This window comes from Argopecten irradians, chromosome 5, assembly GCF_041381155.1.
Source record: "Argopecten irradians isolate NY chromosome 5, Ai_NY, whole genome shotgun sequence".
Lineage (NCBI taxonomy): Eukaryota > Metazoa > Mollusca > Bivalvia > Pectinida > Pectinidae > Argopecten > Argopecten irradians.
In genome coordinates, this window is record NC_091138.1 from 24,634,737 (window position 1) to 24,656,948 (window position 22,212).

Sequence of the window (22,212 nt, forward strand, 5' to 3'; positions counted from 1 at the left end):
ACGCACAAATTTCGAAAATTGACCAAATAAAAAAATACCCAAACAATATGAATGTTTATTGTGAACTAATATAAACATGAAATGAACAAGAAATAAATCAAGACCAAAAATCGAAAAAATTAATTGAATCGTAAAGAAAACGTCTAGAAAGTTTTGACACGTTCACGTTTACAGTACTATACTATTTTCACCCATTACAGACGATGTTTTCATTTCTATTGACGCCGGCTTGTCAAGGACAAACACTGAGCTGTATTATTACACTAGAGCCACCTCATTGGGAAAGAGTTGCAAATAGGGTTCTGTTGACTGTCGTAACCAGTCGTTATCGACGAGTCACAACAGGTTGACCGATTTCAATAGATTTCCAACGGTATTATACTGCCGCTTGTAGGTAGAGAACTAAATCCAATTAAAAGTCTGAAAAGTGGTCAGGTATAATCTTAGCGTCACTCTGTAACTACGTTACATTTTACAACACAGTTTTTAAAGGGGCTTGTCATGTGATCTCTTTATCCTTAAGGATCCAGTCATTATGTAAAAACATAAATGTCAATAATTGAAATGTTAATCATTACACAATTATCTTTGTTTGAATATTTGAACAATATTATTTGTTATTTCTTTTGTGCTTTTTATTCAATTTCAATAAAATTTCTTGAACTTGATTCAGAAATTAAAACCCAGTGACAATAATTGATAGTTTGCTTGATGTAACGTTTAGACAAGATCCAACTTTTTAGATGAGTCATTCGAGAAAAAGCATCTCTTATATATCACTTTAAACTTTTTACATAATGGTTTTTGTGGGGTTTTTTTTTTTTGTAAAATTTTCTCCATTGAATCTTCAATAGAAATGTCAAAGACTTCTTAAAACTACAAAAGAAGTATCTGTGTTACCTACCTTTAGTGCACAAAATATACAGGAGTTGCCCATACATAAGTGACCCGTGAGGCGTCTGTAACTTCTTCGGAAAACATCCAAGTGCCAGAAAACCTGAAAATTAAAAAATGAATTTTGAATATAAATTCATTATAACCATCATTGATATGACCCCCCACTTCATGATAAATGTTTAACAGTTAAAAGTATAATAATTAAAATTTAATCAACTGTTCATAATTCCTGCTTTGTTAAATTGGCATCCTGTGGTTGACTTTTTCTACTTACTCATTTACCAAAAGATATGACCATTTAATGTACAAGATTTTAAATATACGCTATTGATCATTGGTAATAGATAATTATAGGTGACAAAAGAAGTCTTCTGAGTGGAACTGTCGTCGTGTCAAACATTATTTGTTCCTGAGGACAGAACAGTCTCCATAATGTCATGGAGAGTCAACATGTAGCCATTTTTTTATAAAGAAACCTGGTGCCTTAATGTCCCTTTAATCATACTGATTCCATCACCCGACGAATTACGGCCGGACTCATTGTGGTAAGCCTCTCCATCAGTGCACCTACACAAAGACAGGCATCCATAATTGATGGTCGTGTCCAGCCCAGCACTGATCAGACAGACAGGTAAACGGAGAATTATCATTTCTTCTCTGTATGAATCTAAAAGCCATGCTTGTACGACCCGGCAGTCAGAGAATCGATACAAACATTGATTGGTTCCAGAACGGTTCCAACACACCTGACAGGAGCTTTTATGAAAGTCTGTGATAATGGCGGGAACAGAAATAGGATTTGGTACCAGTATTTCCGTTAATACACTCGCCAAACACTGCCCTACCTGACTTTTATTGTCTGCCCATAGATTGATACCCATGTCCAATCTCTTCTCATCTCCTGCCACAGGGTGAGGTAAACATGGCTTCATTACATCGCCTCTATCCTATTTATTTACAATGGAATCCAGGTGTGAAGATTAGTCACACCTGAGCATGCTAGAACAAAGCACGCTGATGAGAAAAAATACAAATGTACTCCCTATCTATGAAACTTTAGAAAAATTAGCGAATTTAAATATTCTGTATCTTATCACAATGGCTATACAAATTTAGTGGCTTTAAATGCATAAATGCAGTTTTAACCTGTTCTCTTGCAATTGGATTATCATCATATTTCAAATTTGAGGTATACATGAATTGAAAAAAATGACCAAAATAATGTTTTTCATTAAAATTATCAATAAATAAATATTTGATCATTACAAACTTACGACTTGAAGTGAGTACTCCATTGCATATTCAGATCCACGATTTCCTGTCAAAGCACCTATACCCTGCACCACTAAATACTGTAACTGTTCAAATGCTGGCGAGATATTGAGTTATCATAATCACTGGTCATATTTAAATTTAAAAAGAACTCTATTGAAATTGCTGATTCAAGGCCAAAATAAAAACTGGGTCAGTTTTTTGAAAATGAATTAGAAATTGTGTAAAGATCGACTTCCTGTGAATTGAAACGGCCCACTTAGGGCAAGCATCACTTATCGTAAATCTAGCCAGGTGTCATGGGGTTTAACACAATAGGAACACCCACTCCCCCAAATCTTAGGACATAAAACACAGGTTCTTCCGGAACATGTACCGTTAACATATGACCCCGTCACGATGACAACAACAACCATTTCCGCAAGGGCAATTTTTATCACATCTTCAAGCTAGCATGTATGAGTAATTAAAGCTTCTCAAATGATTTTATTCGCAATGAAAAGTATTTTTTTTCCCTCCAAGTTGATGTTTCCCTTCTGTGGCCCCTCTTCCGGAGATTAATCTCGCCAAAAGAGGACAGGTACACAGTACCACAACCAGGGCCCAGTCTGACAAGGGGCTAATATTAATGTGTAGACATGGGCTTTTATACAAGTTAACCGAGGAAATGGAAATCGGCCATGCTGATAAAAAAAAACACTCAACCACAATAACCTTGACAAATAAGACCACGGTTCTGTATCACACAGGAAGTCGGTTACATAGAAAGTCAAATTTAGTCACCCGGAAACTATAAAATCGCAACATTAATTACATTTGGTTTACACTTCAAAATGAAATTTAAAATGAACAGCCATTTTTCTACTATTTATCGAAATATAATACTATAGCTATAGTACTACAGAAATAGAAAATAGAATAAGGGTCCTTAGTTTTTCTCACTAATTAGAATCAATTAAGGTTTAATTATTTTCTTTTAACATCGTAGGTTATGACATATTAGCTATGAATTGTTACTATCCAATTAAGACTGAATGTTGATTTATATTACCACTTTACTAACAGGTGTACTTCAATACACACTGTAATCCTGGCCTATATTAAGGTACCATAAAACACAGATAGTGGACTCAAGTGACATGAAACACAAACTCTACTCCAGCCAAGTGATTTAGAACAGACTAATAAAGTCTATGTTATTATCACCTTCAAACGACACCACTTGTAACCCTCCCTCTACCCCATCATGATGGCCAATAATCTGACCTCTGTCCAGTCTGAGGAAGATACGGTCCTCCATCTGGCTACAATACTTAGATAAAACTGAAGGACCATAAACATTCCTTAGATGTCTCTTATTGCAGTCTCATATAGAAACCAGATATAGCCTTTTATGTTTAGGACTTGTTTGACATTAATTCAGATTTTTTTTCTCTTTGAAATATATTTTAAGTCACAACCTCTCTTTATATTAAGTCTTTTAAAATAAAGAGAGGGGAATGTAGCCAAAATTAAGATTCAGAAAGAGATTAAAAAAACTTCAATAAATATACGAAACCTACATCATTAAATTTATATTTGTTTTGATATTGATCCTTACTTATACTCTCCACCATATTTCATTATCTAACGCCCAAATAAAATAGAAACGGAAATGACAGCTATGAATCGATGAGTTTGTACAAGTCGGTAAACTTTGTGTAGACAAATGGTCTGAGGTTAGTTATACAGTAGACTTGATAGTGTGTTGGCAGGCTCCTCGAGTATACCCTAGCCTTAGGGACGTCTACCGATCGAGGTTAAGGGGGGATCAGAATTAAAGTTTCTCACCTGGACGCGAAGTAGTGTATTGGTATTACCTGTGTTTTCGTATGGGAACTCATATAAAAAAAACATAACATGATAAATCAGTCTACCTGTGTTTGGATATTATTACAGCAGGTAGTAACAAAGTTGTGGTCGCTGCCAAGTGGAATGAACTTAATGATCTGCGATCCTGGGCTTTTGTGAGACTTCCCTTCTTGATATATACATCCTTTCTCTTTTTATAGAATAAATCCTTTACATGTCCACAGACAATTTTTGATAAGAGCATTATCGTCTATAAAAAGCTCCCATTTTTCAAAACTCACCTGTTCAGTTGTTTTTTAATTAAATATTAAGAAGAGCATTTCTCAATTTCAATAATTATTTACTCCAAATTTTATATTAATATCTACACATTTATCGTGCTTATGAATTTGAAGATTATAGCGACTATAAACAGTCTGCATTATGATGTACGGAACAATAATTCTACAACCATAAAGAAGGACAAACAAAGGAAGATACCCTGAGCCAATATTTATGGGGCTAATCAAGTGATTTATCAATTGGATTGTCTGGGATCTACCAGACATACTAATAACTTATCCCTAATGTCCTCCCCTTTAGATCATTACTGTATTGTCCACTAATGGTCAATCGGGACACCTAATGGACTGTACAGGCTTGTAGTGTAGTTTGTAGGTCCTGAGTAGTGGAGAACCATATGACTGCAGGTAACAAAGTCCCAGGTATGAAAATGACAAATAGATTGTTAGGCTTCGACTGTGTCCTCGGGCCTATGTTGTCAACCAGGACTTCACAAGATTTATAGACATTCAGCTCTCGTGCCCCACATTTAGATTCACGATCCTAACATTATCTACATCAGACCCTGATATCTGAAATGAAACCCCCGCAGCCATGTTCATCGCTTCACGATGAGTTTGTTATGGTGTATCAATATCGTCTGCCAATAAAACTACAGTTTCTGTATTTAATTGCTGCTGACTTATTTCTTTATAAATGAATTTGATATTGATAGGACTATTGATATAAGCCACCTGTTAAACATGTTGATAAAAAACGTTACCATGGCGACAATGTATATATAAACAATGATTTGTTTCTGTAATCGCTGTGAGTAATAAGGGCGGACCCCGATAGAATCATTGATGACAAATCAATATGTTTCGAGCTTATTGTTCTAATGGCACAAAGTATTGGTCAATTCATTTGTAATGCCTATTTCTGGCTTTCGGCATCATCATCCTTTATTAAGCTGACCAGCTTAGAAACAAATTAAATCATAGGCTGACAGCTGTTCACTGATTGCGTATCTTGCTGTGGTTTGGTCTACCTGTACGATGAGCCGACAGGTAATAACCAGGTATTGACGATAATGACGACCAAACAACTAAGATCAATAGGAACTTCCTGTATGGATCTTGTCTGACTTTTAATTTCCAACTTAAAACAGCAATTTTATCAGTAAATTATAAATGGGAGAGATGGTTAGATCTGACGGGGCAGTAGGAAGTGTCTACTGCGGTAATCAGGACTATAACCAGTGACTGTCTCCACAGTCACTTACTCTACTGGCTTTACTTTGTTATATGATAGTGTTGATGCCAATGAATGTCACATGTCATCGCAGGGAATAAATTTCCTCAAGTACCACAGGGACTTGTAACAAGCCTTTTAGGAATGTTTAATTCATGCTAATTTATACTCAATTAGTTTTCTTTGGAGAAAAAAAAAACTCTGCTAAGTTTTGTTTATGTTCTTGTATCAATATTGCATTATGTCTGATGATGACTGCTAATTGAGTCATTAAGGCTGGTAAGGTAATTGACTGGCAGTTGACATTATTGTTATAATTCTCAAGTATATTTGCAGGTAATGGTTGAAATTCCCATGGCAAACAGGAAAGCACTCTCCTGACTTGGAGGTGTAGAACCAATATTGATGGATGTCACCTTGACAGGGAGACAATAGACATGGTGACAGGGACCCTTACACACCTATGACAATGGCTGGCTTTCTTGTGTAAATTAAACCTTATAACCTACTCCAGCAGAAAGACATCCACTTCACACTAAACTGGTTATATAAGTATATTCTGGTTGTCTAGGAGATTTTAACACATTTAGTTAGGGTTATCTCTCTTCCTGGCCAGGGTCCCCCCTAAGGGGGTAACACTCATCTGCTATATGGAGCTGGTCTGCCACCTAAAATCCCATCTACTACCTACTCAGGTGGAAAACCCAGATTTGCATACTACTCTGACCTACCTGGTCATATTTTACCTGAGCGGAGCTATCAGGCGGGCATATGTTGTACATATATAGTATACAACAGCTAGCTTTTACCTATCCCTTGTCCTCCACTATATACCTACGTAGTATAGTCTGTTTCAGAAAACTATACTTCAGGTAGATTTTGTCACTGTTGTGTGATAATTATACATGTTCAACACTTGAAAATTCATCAAATTAATAAATGGTTAACTACAAAATCATCATTTCAAATAAATAACATAGCACATTAAATCACATTCAAACAAGATAATGATATAGTTACACTATCTAGGCGTAACAAGAAAGTTATAAAAACCATTGAATAGATTGTGAATTGGACCTATCCTTAATGTTTCTCATTCTTTCTGTACATTTTCAGTTCCTGCTCATGTGTTGCAATACTTGGTTTTATATGTACAGACATTGAAGTGTCAAGCGTTTTTAGCAATTAATGGCAATATTTTTATACAAAAAGACCTTCTATATATATGTAGCTATAAGTCATTGCAATTTATACTAACATATGTTTCCAGGCTCTAGAACTTGAATGTTAAATATAGAATATTTGATAGGTCATCACGATAAGATGTAAGATCTAATTACAAATCAATATATAAATTTACATAAAAGTAGCTTAAAATCAAACATTTCCATGATGTCAGTGGCACAGGTGTTGGATCATGTTAAGCAAGAACTTGTAAACTTGCCTAAATATGACACATGTACATATTTCAGGTCACTAGTCGCCGCATGTTTCAGTCAGTCTATAAGCATACATAACATCTTGTCATAATTATACCCGTTTAGTGTGACAGATAGAATTTGGCCAATTTCTAAAAAGAAACATATTTCAGAAAAACAATTAGCCATGTTTTCATATTTTTAAATAGTAGATATTGGTAAGTGCTAAGAAAATTTTAAAAAATATATAATTCTTGTGAAATAAAATAAATAATATTTTTTGCTCATTAATTCCACAAACATATCAAGATAAACAATAAGCCTACTGAGTCCTATAGTTTTATAGGTAATCTAAAGTTCATAATTGGATAAAAGCAAGTTCATATATAGCTTGAACAATTATAGGGCCTACTTTAAATCAATTTTCTTGTTCTGGCACACTTCATTATACTGCCTGACATCAACAAGTGTTATTAAGACTCTTCAAAATTTGATGTATGGGTATTTTACATGATCCAAAAGTTTTTTTACGTTCAATATACTAAGACATCTGTTGTCAACTACAGAAGAACAATATACAGCCAGGTAAGTTCTAAGGTAGACTATTGTTCTGAGGAGTTGGGTTTGATTTTTATCGTTCCGCTGACCAGATGGTTGTTTTGTTGTCTGACTATGGAGGGTAAAAAGTGGTGACCGAGCATTGAGGAGTAACTAATGAATATGTCATTGTCCGAGCTTTCAGGACGCTCAATACCTGTATTGGAATCAGGTGTAAGTTGATAGCGGTACACGCCACAAACCGGGACAATGGAACAGTATTCCAGACAATAGCACACAATCATGTCTGGATACAATCAGGAGATTTGGACGAAGCATCAACCGGATTAACCAAGTGCATCTATAGCTGCTAACTGAAGCATTGGATGTAGCTCTCGACCACTACCTCCCCAATACCCCATTCAGAAGGCCAACACCATCTGCCGAAAGTTAACTTTTTATCTGCACCCCATTGGTCAAGCAGTGTCCACTCCAATTACAAAGGCTGTCTAGAATGAGTTGAGTCTTTCATTAGGGACAGTATCGTGAAAACATGTATCACAATGGTATAATGCAGTGTCTAAACTTGGCATTAAATCATGTTTTTACACCTGCCCGTTTGGCTTACCTGGTTTGTGGTCATTAGAAAGGACCACAAGCCCTGGGGTCTCTACCAAATAAACCTCACACTGTACTGTTTGTCTATTATTGTATAAGGCCGTATTTCTGAATTCTCTCTGTTTTACTAAGGATTTAGATTTCTTTGGTTTTAAACTCTTAACGGAGTTGTCCACACAAAAACAGTGTCAACAGGTGGCTGTGTTGTGCTTGAATACAATTGAGATTTGTCCTTGGTCAAACAATCCAGGCTGACCAAGAGGTTCTGTACACAATCCAGGCTGTTTATTGATTCAATTTTTAATTATGAATATATAGAGAAGCGCAATATCTATACTTTAATCAACTGACCTAATATGTATAACGTAAACAATTTGAAAAAAAAAAGACTTTAAACCGATTCATGGTCCATACAGAATTATGATAATAAATATTAGATTTTAATACAAGATTTTGTATCACTTTTCTTTTTTAATTATCTGTTATTTAAATCCTAGGTACCCTTACATAGAGGGAAAAAAAGGAAAAAGTAAACAATTTGAAAAAAAAAGACTTAAACCGATTCATGGTCCATACAGAATTATGATAATAAATATTAGATTTTAATACAAGATTTTGTATCACTTTTCTTTTTTAATTATCTGTTATTTTAAATCCATTAGGTACCCTTACATAGGGGGAAAAACAAAGGAAAAAAGTGAGAAAACAACAAATAGTTTAATTATCTAAGTCGACACATCTTTTATCAAATCATTTACTTCTTATTTTTCAGCTTTGTTGATGATATTTGATATTACTTTGAAACCATTTTCATTTTAAGTCTGTATTTGCTTATCGTATTGTCCCCCCCCCCCCCCCCCCCCCCCCCCCCAAAACAAAAGAGGACAATAATATTGATTGAGCCGATCAAGGAATAAACAATAAATCTCCTGTTTTGTAAATAGGAGCAGACGAGCCGTAAAATCTCTGAGTGCGGCCATTATAATTTGTCAGGTTAATTGCTCTTGCATGATGTACGTAGTACGTGTGTACATGTAGTCGCCGTGTGACCGGTGTACGACCAGAAAGCATGTCCTGCTGATAAGAGTTGTTGACATGCAGAATATCGTAGATAAACCAGGTGTCTGATTGGTTCTAAGTCTGATAAATCGAGACTTCATAATGTCAGTCTGATAAATCAAGACTTCTTTTCGATCAGCTTCAATAGTCCTTAGCCTCCACACTTTCACAGTTCAAGACTGTTTTCTTACTGACAACCTCTGTATAAAGTTGTTAAGTACAACACTTTCTTCTGGTCCCATCTCACCAATTTTAAAACAATCTATACCATGTACATGTGTAATGGCTGTTTATAAAGAGCTTTTTGTTCCCTGTGTGGTCTTTATAGACAGGTTTGACTCTAGTCTACTTTGCCAAGAATTTACAGAATTGATATGATTTATTATAGGGCTTTAATTATCATGGCATCAAAATTAAAATTAGCTTTTTCTATACCTATATTGCTAGTGTATTAAATGTCAGAATTAATGTTGTATGTTTTGAAGCATGTTCTTATTAAGTTTTTAAGAATGCATCAGAGAATGTTATACATGGAATACAAACATTATGCAAAGAACTGTTAGTGTCACTCTACCAAAAACATGGGGTTCCCTTGGTAACGCCCAGTTAGATTAATTGGTACATGAAGTTGACGGCACGAGAGCTGTTTTAATTGCGTCTATAGGTATCCATTTTATTGGAGAGTTTGGTGCTACGAGATTGTCATCTGTGTAAATATTTGATGTCCTTATGACGCTGATAACTCAGCAGAACTAGTAATAACATCAATATAAAACTTCATGGCCCGTGTAGGGCGCGAAACACCCTGGAAACGCACGTCCCAATCCAGGTAAACCGGTCTGGAAACGACACCAACAGCTCTAGGTAGGCTGGTCCATGTTTTATCTGGGTAATTGTTTCTGAATTATTCATGGCATCAACTATGGATTTCAATATGTCAAGTCTATGGTATTGGTGTAGTGCATGTATTCTAATGGTTTCCTACACGTAAAATTATAATTTTCAGTTCTAATTTTTTTGTATCATTACAATAAATTTTGTGTTAATGTTAAAATGCACTTAAGTGTCATTCTTTTTTAATTACTATTTTTTCAGTTATAAAGGAATATATTTATAATTCCCTTTTACTCAATATCTGATATACATTATAATTACATATTTTTTATATCATATGATATACTAATATATAGATGTGTTTATAAAAAACAAATCCCATGACTTACCTGGACAGCACTGTTGAGGAAGCAGTTGTTTTCTCCCGGAGCATTGCGGAGACCTTTGGCAGATAGGGCTGATGATGATGAAGTGTTTTGGTTTCCACGGTTATCCCAGGTGTCAAACCAATGTTGGGGAGGGGCATGTCCCCCGTGAGGAAAAGATGGACCTGAATTGTCCATGATGTAATGAATCTTTGTAGGTCTTCTTTACATAGTCTCAACCTTGTTCCCTAAAGAATAAACAGTAAAAAACATTTTTGAATTTGAACTTCATATTATAGATAAGAAATTATGTTTAAAGGTTTTGTGGGTTTTCCCTATATAATAGGAAGAATTAGATCATTTATTGATTTCTGTTCCTGAAGCCTAATGTATATGCCATGAATCACTATTAAATAAAATAACGTTTTGGTATATATATACTTGTACATTGGTGCCAATTTAATCAAAAGATATAAAAACCTGTACAACTGCATGGCTATCTTGTTTTAGCAATTTGGAATTACTCCATTTTCAACGTGTTGTTGGCGTTCTTTCAAAATTTGTGATTGAACGATATTTATCATTTATATTAGAGATTTCGGCTTACCAGTTTAGACTCTTTGGGGGCGTATGACAATCAAAACATCAATTGCTGATTTAAACACCGACTAGGAATCATTACCTAATACTTGTTTAGAATCAACAGTACAGACTATTCATCAAGCCTTAATCAGGAAGGAGCTCCATGTTTTCTTTTAATTTTCTTACGAAAATATTGACATGTCATACCTGACTGGTTGTTTGTATACTATGTAGATAGTCCGTGTTTATAGCCATGTATCTTCAAAGTCAGCCATGTTTACAGACTCGTCAAACAAATCTTTCACATAAGTACGCATTACAACCAAGGTTTACTAAGTGTGAAAATCAAACTTAACATTGGGGTATTAATTCTGACTATAAACATATTAGGGACTGACCATCATATGGACATTCTTGTGGTCAAATCGGGTCTCTTTCACTGACTGAACATATAAACAAACCTGATCATTGAAACTGATACATAAGAATACGAAGGACGTAAGTTTAATTTTATTGACATCAGATATTGATCTGTTGATCGGTATTGTAAGAAAGCCATTGTCTGTCTATGTATACCTGTCCGACAGCTCAATGATCGACATGTATACAAATAGTTTCATTATGTAGATTTATTACTCAACCCTTCGTAATTACCTTTTAACATTACACATCTAACATACATCGGTCTTGGTCATGAATACTAGGAGTTTTAAACACCGTAATACATAGTAATTTGTCTCCTTGATTCTAGATCACTGACCGACGCTACTTGATTATACATAATAGGTAATGAAAGAAAAGTTGTAATATCACGTACAGGTGCAAATACCCACCAGCTCTTCTGAGTAATCTCAATACCATGTCAATTAGGTCATAATTTTTACTTATAAAGAAACATAGCATTACATTTTTTCTTAATTTTTTAAAGAGCTATCCTTGTTAGGCATGAAAACTGACATTTTGATGATCCAAACTTGGCTCGTTCTTCCTGCCTTTTTTATTTCTCCCTTATTTCCCAAGAGTGTCATTATTCATGCTTTTACCTGCAGCCCCATTCCGATATTAATTTATTGCCATGGCAGCAGCTTTTACAGGTAAAGATAATACAGGTAACAAAGAAATCCCACTTCCATTAACCTCAAAGTCTAGCTAATAATAGCAAACTTTGTCTATCCTGTATCCAAACTACCCTGGCCATGCTTTTCATGGTATATCATGGAACTTAATTGTCATTGTATTTAGTTTGAAGCAAAGATACTATAACGTGTTGCCATTTCCAAGTGTAACAATGATGAGTTACATGTCACGGACAAATAAACAGGAAAGGTGGTGTATACTTTACTTTAGATTAATGTCATTTATTACTTAATGATCAGGTATAAATGTCTACATTTACCTGAGACAGACATGAAGCTATAGACCCAACAACACAGAGAGCTGACACAACCCCAAATCCCTTCCCCAGCCCCTCCCCCGTCATGGACAATTACCTCCCCTGATGTAACCTGAGGTCGTGTACAATATGAGCTGAGGTCAAATTAAAGGTTGATGTGATACTGATGTAACCCTTCTATCTGTCTCCCAGCCAGGTATGACCTTACCCTGTAGATACAATATATTACTTCCCTTAAATAGCATTAATTTCTTCTCCGACACTTTTTATTGCCACTTAAAATATATTTTTCAGCTTTAGGTGATAGGATCTTTTAAATGTGCCTAATTGTGGTTAGCTAATCCAGGTATTTTATTACCTATTACTGACTTATATATTAAAATGACAATTATACATCAGTGCTCGCATTGAAAACAATACACTATAGATCTAGAGAATGATTACTGAATAGATAATCAAGAAGACACTATTTACCTATGATAATGTACATTACTAGGCAATACCACAAATAGAGCACTTATAGAATTGCCTGATTGCCCTTAATGTTTAAATGATGAGTTTGTTTTCACCTGGATGTGAAGTGATACATAAATCACCACTAAGTCACTCTGAGACCATTAAATAATGAAATCCAATTAAAACCTGATTTACATCCCATATTGTACAACTATGTGGTGTGATAAGACTGAGGTAGAGTACTATACAGTTACCAGGTGTACTGGTGGTCAAGTTAAAGTTTCTGGACATTTCAGCTGGTCCCTGGTAACAAATGGAAGTCTTATCAGCTTACTATCATCAGGAATAACAAACTTTATCAAATGGTTGACACAACGATTAGTGTGGGTCTCTACCTAAGCCACAAGGTGTTAGGTCCACAAATGGTAACCCTGATATTCCTTTGGGGGTCTGTCCGGGCCGCTACACTGCAGCTGTCCTCAGCTTTGACGGGTCCAGGTAGCTGATAAGCCTGGCTAGAGGAGGGGTCAAGTATAGACAGGTAGATAACAAAGGTAGATGCCAGGTAGATGGTGATGTACCTACACACAACAGGCACCCAGTAGTTAACTGTCAATTTAACTTGTCATAGAAATTGGACCCTTGACATATTTATTATAGGTAAACAAATAATTCTGTATACCATAAAATAAATTAGCAAATGTGACGGACATCTGGTTAAACTGATATGGGTACAGGCCTAGCTAGGTCTAAGTATAACAGCTAGTCCATCAAATTGGAAGAAGCAGAAAGACTGACTTACAGGCCAGGGTACATATTTCGACATTTTTCTAATACCAGGTGGCTATATTATACAGTTTCACTATAAGTGTCAAGCTTCTATATTGTTTAATATTAGAGAAAATATCCTAATGTTCTTTATTAATGCACAGCTTTCAGATATATGGCATGCTAAAATACATGTGCCAGACCAGAATAAAATGGTATCTGCATCTAATTATCTAGCTTTATACTAGTAAGCTATACTTTTACCTGGTATTTTCAAGGTCAATCTATAGATCTAGGACAACATTGTGTATCAGGTATCAGTAAGGTAACTCACATTACACAGATAGAGTATAAAATATCTAGAATAGATTACAGAGGAGGAAATCTAAGTTGTGTCAGATGTTGACATTTTGTTTGACATGCTGCAGTAAAAACACATCAATCTCTTGACATTGCATGAGATGTCACAGTGTTGATACAACAAAATGTTTTTATCCTGGTCTGCCAGTAGACCCCCGTACGCATGCATACGGGCAATAATATTAAATGTTCAGATCAGGCAGAAAATCATGTTTTCTGACACCTAATTGTAATATATTAAAATAATTGATATAATGGAACTCAGTGTGTTGATAATTTCACTCTAATAGAATGATTAATATGATACGATCACACAATATGATATAGTTCCTTTTAGTATTACAGCCACATAATCGCATGTTGTTCACCCATCTTTATAGTAAACGAGCATTACCAGCTCCCTGTGATCGTTATTGTAAGCGAGGTAACAGTGTAGTTATTGTTATCTACAGGTAAGTTATAGGCCAAAGTTTACCATCCAACAACATTTATACTGATAATTGATTTCTGTACTTGTCTTATCCAGGACATTCGTTAAATGGATGTATTTTGTCAGCTAATTGGGGACATATAGCTATATAGGTGTATGTTGTAGGTATACTATGGTAGGTTGGTCTATGGAGATCAGCTGTTGTCCCCAACAAGGATGTACTTTTTAGGTATAACATGCGGTCTTTGATATCAGCTGTTGTCCTTATTGGGTGAACAGGTACATATATAGTATAGTTTATCTGGGGCGTGCACAAATCCTACTGACTCATTTCCTACTTTCCACACAAGAACACACATGTATTCCCCCTCCAGGTAAAAGATGTCTTTGTTGTGGTGCTCAGGTAAAAAGTAACTCAATACTGATCTGTCTTGTGTCAGGTTTTCTTTTTTACCATGGCAAGCATTTTTGTCACAAGATCTTTGTCACAAATGACCAATGTTCAAGTTTATAAAAAATTTTCAAACAGATTCTTTGGCATTGTGTTTGTTTTCCTCCTCAAACATTATGTAACATAAGTATATTTCTGATAAAAATCTTAACTCAATTAGCTAAATGTAACCTGCTGCTGTCCAAAAAAACAAACAAGATAATTCTGGCACCAAAGTAACACAAAACAGAATTACCATATCTTAATAGGTATGCTGAATATTTAACCTACAAAGATTTATTAGGTGACCCATTCTTTGTTTGTCGGTACAACAATTAAGATTTATCATTAGAATACCTGACATGATCATGACCTACCGGGTTAATCTTAACTTTTACATCCTCATTAATTCACCTATAGCAAGTAAAACGATAATTCAAGTCTGTTGTCATGATAACCGCTGCCTAATATGTCATGGTTTCACCTGATTAGAATACAAAGGAATACACCCATTTAGTTCTGATAATATTACCTATAAAATAGAACAAAGTATATTGTCTTATTGTCTACAACTCAAGACCAGCATATTAATATGAGTGACAAATTTAAATTTTTGACATTTGAAATTAATCACTTTGATTAATTGAAAAAAAAACAGTTCCATATGAACACATGGAAATTTTTAATTATATTGCTGCATGGTGTGTATGGAAATATCTTATATGGCACTTATAGACAGCATGTATAACTGCAATAGTGCTGTCTGGATGTAGCTATATTATACCTGTAGTGTGGAGACAGGCAGACTAAGACTGACACCATGCTGTGGCCACTATACAATGAGACTAAGGTGTAGATACCATGCTGTGTCCATTAAGTACCTGTCCTACAGAATTTGACCAAAGGTGACAACTAGGGTCCATGACAGGTAGATATAGGTAAATATCTGCTAATGATCACAGCATGTGTCCATCAATCAACATTTAACAAATCCTGACGGTTAGAAGTAGGTACATACTTCTCTAATGTGTAGCTGGACTTAAGTACCTACTCTAATGAAGTGACAAATCCTAGGCAGAGTCATGTAGGCGGTAAATTTTAAACCTGTATAATCATCTATCTAACTAACCCCACCAGATTTATAAATTAATGAAGCTGAAATCTGACACATAATACTGAGAAAGAAATTGCTCATTTTCTTCTTTTACTGTCAATAATGTCTACTCGTAACTGTCCAGTGTCAATAACTATGATACAGACAGTACCTAGTGTAGCAACATAATCAGGAACTCCTATTTTTATCACACTCATTTGCAGCTGTACATTTTAAGGACAGAAAATAATCTCATTGATTTCCAAATAAACCTAGATAAAGGCCTTTTGTCAACAGATGCAGAGGATTTGAAACACAATACAATATTATAAATCAATAAGCTATTAGTTTTAACGTCTTAAAAACATTGATGGGTCACTTTTCAGGTAGCAGTATTGCGGAAGCATGCATATTGTTCTAAGACCATATATGGATTAGAACCAGATGTTGACAATGCAAGTACAAACCTTCTATTATAATTAGAACTCTTCGACATTGTACTAAAGTCTGTATATGCTATCTGTGAGTAAGGATCAACAGACAGATAATATAATTAGTACACACGGTTACATGCTAACAAAAAAAAAACACTGGACGATCACCAACTTATCAGCTGTGTACATTACAAAACAATTTAGGACAGACTGCCCACAATAACCGCTTGTTCTTGTAATGTACACAATTTGAAACAATGGAAATCCATTTAAAGGTATTTTTGTCCTCGAAGAAGATTTGTAAGGAGGACACAATATCAGAACTTATCAAACTATGTCATGTTACTCAGATTTGTTTTGAAGAAACTTGGGCATTAGAGGTATAAGGATGATCCTAAAGTAATGTTCTGTAAGACACAGCATTACGCTAACCTACTGGCGACACTTACACCATTTATACACCTTAAAAAACGAATAAAGGTGTTATTGAAAAGGATCCGATGTCCTTTTGGCCTAGGTTGTCTCCTATTGGCCACGAAACAAAACTGGGGTGAAGGAATATCACGGTTGATCGATCATCTCTACTACAATTTGGCACGGACCCAACTGGTTCAGTCGGCATCAAAACACCTAGTACAGGTATAGTGATATGTGCGGACGGTGACCTGAGAACACTCTTTAAACTAAAACTCTCTGAACAAATGTTTTCAGTTTGGTTTTAACCTACACAGTAATCCCTGCCATCCTTATAGATCTGTTTATAGTTGTGGATATCCGGACAGAAAATCCTTATCACAACTGCTTGTCCAAATGATTAATAATGTCCCCCACAAGATTTTATACAATGATAGCACTGGTAAGTCTAAGATCCCTGGAACAAACTTACCCTTATCAAACTTTTCGTGAAGGTGCTTGTTCAACTTTAGATATAAGGGCAGGCCACATTTATTCCGGATAACTTTTTTTCTTTATTTCATAATACCAATATTTTACTTCCTACCAAAAAACCCAAAGTTTGTTGTCATACACAAAAGTACATGTACTTCCTTCTTCCTAAATAATATGTCATTGTCTGATTTTATTCCTATAATATTTTGATGCTTAAATTAGAAATTACTGTCAAGCGCTTGTGATGTCCCAATATAACAATATTAGGTAATTGTTATTTCAAAAAGGATTAATTCTGTTGACACCTGAATGCAAGTTTTGTTCTAACTATCAGATTGTTTATACACAAAATAAACATAATTTGTACCATTGTCACCAAGAGATGTCTGTTTTTAGTAGAATTATTGTGTATAAAAGATCAGTTATGATATACAGTAGTCAAACCTGCCAATGCACCGTGTCAACACCTGTGTGTCAGACAGGTAAAAATGCTGGAAGCATCTCATCTTGACCACCAGCCAAACCAGGTACATACTTTCTTAATCATTATATATACACGGTGTCAGTTTTTCACATTTACCTGACATGACAGGTAACACCTCACCTTCTGTAACTCATTATTGCCACATTAAGGCTGACATTCAATATTTACACCTGGTCAATTATTGGTAATTCACACAAGAATGTATACCAACACCTATAGTTCTAGATATTTTGGTTGCGTCATAGAAATATCTTTTACATTTACAAGATAATAAATTAATACAATTAATTAAAAATACATTGAGTATCTTTTCCCTTATATTTTAGTAAACTAAAAATATGGAAACTACATAGCTGGATGACGTAGCTCATTTTATAATGTACCATAACTAATATTTAGTATCATTCTTATGCATGTCTAGTAGAAAAGATGATTTGATCCATTTTCTTCTTCACATTTTTTTTTTTTTTTATAAATATCTGGTTTAACTTCATAACTGCACTTAGTTTTTCTTAGAAACATACTAATAAATCTGGTTATATATAATAAGTTAACCCACAACAAGTATATGGTAAATATTATATATACAGATATGATATTATAGCTTACAGTTTTACTAAAAGGACTGTATATGAACTTACAACGTGTAGAAATTGTCCGTACATACCACCTCCAAGTTAACACATTTTCCCCATTATCAAACCATTAACAGGTATTTTGTGAGTCGTAAGAGGTACAACCAAACCATTATCAGGTTACCTTTGTTTGTTTAGATAGATCTACCTTTAGCATATGTTGATTACATTTTCTCTTCTTAATTTAATTAAAACGACAATCGTTACCCAATTTTACCTGTTTGGATAAGAATTATCCCCAGGGAATCAAAGACAACACCTCGCAAAAACGGACACCTTTCATTGTCCATGATGTCGGTATCGGTAAAAGATCAAAGGGCTCAAAGGTGGACAAGGAAAGGGACAGTGCTAATACCTGGGGCGGTTTCTTTTATAGTTTATAGCACCGCATTCATGTTTATAGGTAATTAATACAATTACATCTAGATCAATATTTTGATAATGTCGGAACAGGAAATCGACTAACATGGCATCGTAAATAAATAGATATCAAACTAATACAGGAAATACATGTAAACGTAAAGATTCCGATCAAAGTTGTAACAAATATCGAGAACAGAATACTGAAAGAGATTTTGAAAATAAAACTAACATGCATTTACCCATTTTTTAGAGCAAAGATCGATCAGCGTGAAATTGCACGAAGAAAACTAAATCTATAACAATGGCACAAATATGAAACAGACTATACTACGACTTGTGGAGTGGCTGTCTTACCTGTCTGAATATAATCACTCTTTAAACAATATACACTTTATCTTTTGATATTTTTCTTTTATTTTTGTTAATTATATGTTTAATAATGACAATTTTGATCAAACACAAACCTTAAACTCTCAAAATATACCGATTTACCTGAACGAACCCGGATGATTCACCTGGCGGAATAGGTGATCAATTTGGTTACCTGGCGCATGAAGCCGCGGCTTTTCTGACGTACACACTCGCACACACAAAATCTATCTAAAGTAGAGAATAAAGTATGGATACTCACCAAAACTTCGTAAATCCCAACGAAACTGAATGTCAACACTTTCACAAATGTTTTACACTAAATCCGTACAGAAAAATAGGTAAATCCCGACAGTGAATACTACACGCGTTTAGCGGTACTTCCAAGTCGCCATAATTTCTGCATGTCAATAACAGGCGGAGTAATACCACCTGTGACACGACTCATTCATTTGCATGATAATGAAAATAGTCCCACTACTCGGTGATGCGTCACTACTCACCTACAACCTTACTATAAAAATATAGTTCCTTACTAAATATTCATTTGTTGCTTAGGAAATCGGTACATTAGCATTTTAAAAGATTTTGCCGTTTGTTAAACACCTTTTACTTATGCTCACAATTTAACTTTTTACATGCATCTCCAGGTTAAAATAAATAGCATATCAATGGCGGCACTTTTTACCTGAGCTTATGTGAATCATAGGGATCAATGTGGATTAAGATGAAACAGGGTGTTGTATATATGTATATACACAAAACAAAGATCTACTTAGCTACTCCCACACCTCGATCGTATTATCATGTATACTTACTACTTATTACACAACTACAAAGTATACTAATACTCCAGAACTTCGCCAAAATGTTTGTACTATAAATATACATGTCAAAAATGAGACGCATATCTTTGGTAACTATAAGGATTATATTCTACGACTATCCCAGATAATGATAAGATGTCATCGGAAGCTATGCTGATTATCAATTAAAGCTATTCCATGTTTGGAATTAGAGGTCAAAATAGGCCTGTCAAAATAGCTCAACAAAAAAGTTTAACTCATATTTGAGAAGAAAAAAAAACGGGTCGGGAGGCAATTAAGATATGTCAATAAATCAGGGATAAAATCTTACGATCGGTTGTCTTCCAAGAAAACATTTGTAATTGCTAAATTGAGTATGGTCATTAATCAATCATATATTGTGGTAATTTTTTCTTCTTTATAAAAAACCTTCCCTCTTTATTTTAATTTTCATTTATTAAATATATATTGCATTTCAAAACAGTATTGATTACCTATTTGTAGTAAGAGGATACTTACTGTTCTTTGACCACAAATTTCATCAATAATTCGACGTCTGGCTTTGTTTTCAACTGATATTTTATACGAATGAGAATCACAAGAAAAGAGAAATATGATAAATATGCTATGTCAATTATGTTGTTTTTTCTAAACAACTAGGAAGCATTTCTGAAATATAGTATGATTAAGTATGCTGAGCAACCAAGAAACTGATGTTAAGCATTGCATATGAATTGCTACGTATGTTAAGGTTATACACGAGGTTGTTGATATTCAGCATTGATAATATATTAACTAACAAGTCAAGTTACTGATACTAAACATAGTTAAATACATGGTAAATAGCCAATTTGCTGATGTTTAATACTGTATGTAAGCAGCAAAGCTGATGGTGTTAATACTTTACTGCGAGTATGTTAAGAAGTAGAGCTGATGATGTTTACTATTGAGCAGCGTAGCTGATGATGTTTAACACTGTGTGTTAGCAGTAGAGCTGATGATGTTTAGTATTGAGCAGTAGAGCTGATAATGTTTAGCACTGTAAAGCATGTTAGCAGCAAATTGATAATGTTTAACTGAAATGTTCAGCACAAGCGATGATATTAAGCATGTTAGCAGCAAAGCTGATATGTATTTACAGGTATACAATGAATGTTAGCACTGTATTAGAGCAAGTGATGTGTACTGAGTGAGTGTCTGATGTTTATATGTAAGGTAAATGTAGTAGTTGAGCAAAGGATGTTTTACTGTAAGAATTGTAAGTAGTTAGCAGCAAGCTGATGATGTTTAGCACTGTAAGGTATGTTAGCAGCAAAGCTGATGGTGTTTAATACTGTAAGGTAATATTGTAAAGTATGTTAGAAGCAAAGCTGATGATGTTTAGCATTGAACAGTAAAGCTACATGATGAAGTTAAGCATTGATAATTAGCTGAAGATGTTTAGCACTGAGCAATAAAGCTGCATGATGAAGTTAAGCATTGATAATTAGCTGATGATATTTAACATTGTAGACTATTTTAAGCAGCTCCACTTATGATGCTTAGCACTTTGGAATATGTTTAGAAGCAAAGCTGATGTTCCATATAACATCCTTAGAAAGCATATGCTGGTGTTCATCCCCGTGCTACACCATTTCTTTATTTGAAACATATTACTTTTCTCGAAACAATATCCCACTGGTCACTAGCCAATGAGTACACTATGTCAGTGCACATTGCATTGCATTTAACGAGAATGTATTATGGCTACTATTTGATTTATTTATTTTCATTTACCTTCACTTTTACTTGTTTATGCCACGGTGGAATGCACAAATATCTAATATATTTGTACAATATATATTCCATTAATGAAACACATCAACAGTAACATTCTTTAAATTCCATCAAAACAAAATATAAATGTTTTAAAACATGTAAGTCCAGTATACCGATAGATTGTAATCATCATAAGATTTTTTAATGTGCATGTAGTTTTATCATGGTGCGACGACAAAGCTACTGTAGGAATGTATGTAATGGTATGTTACAAAAAATCGTAAAGCAATTTTAAATAAACACAGAGCTCTGTAAAGAGTATCACAGACTTAGACAGCTAGTCCTCCTAGCTGAAGAAGAGATAATTTCAACACACTCACAGGTGTTAATTAGAAGGTGATGAATCTAAGAGCGTTGCCAAGTACATGCTAGCTTCAGACCGACTCTCAATTCGATACATTACAAAACCATGTCTCTATTTTCATGATGTCGTGATCACAGATATCTAACACTTAAATATGACAAATGAAAAGGTTTTTAATGTACAGTGATTTGTTACAGTATATTATATTTCTTATTCTTATGATTTATGCGTCA

The 22,212-nt window shown here is 34.6% G+C and overlaps 1 protein-coding gene across 3 annotated transcripts in view; it reads right to left on the bottom strand.

The window, feature by feature from the left end:
* LOC138323316 (serine-rich adhesin for platelets-like) overlaps positions 1-19,480 on the bottom strand; it is a 37,197-nt gene extending 17,717 nt beyond the window's left edge. For 2 of the 3 annotated variants that reach the window (XM_069267841.1, XM_069267842.1), the window contains exons 1-3: positions 19,314-19,480; positions 10,391-10,614; positions 905-997 (exon numbers count right to left, since the gene is read on the bottom strand). In XM_069267841.1, the coding sequence (XP_069123942.1) occupies positions 905-997; positions 10,391-10,564 (267 nt within the window). In that variant the 5' untranslated portion in view covers positions 10,565-10,614; positions 19,314-19,480. The remainder of the gene's footprint in view (positions 1-904; positions 998-10,390; positions 10,615-19,313) is intronic. The other variant, XM_069267840.1, reaches the window with a different exon arrangement.
* Positions 19,481-22,212: the final 2,732 nt, after the last annotated feature.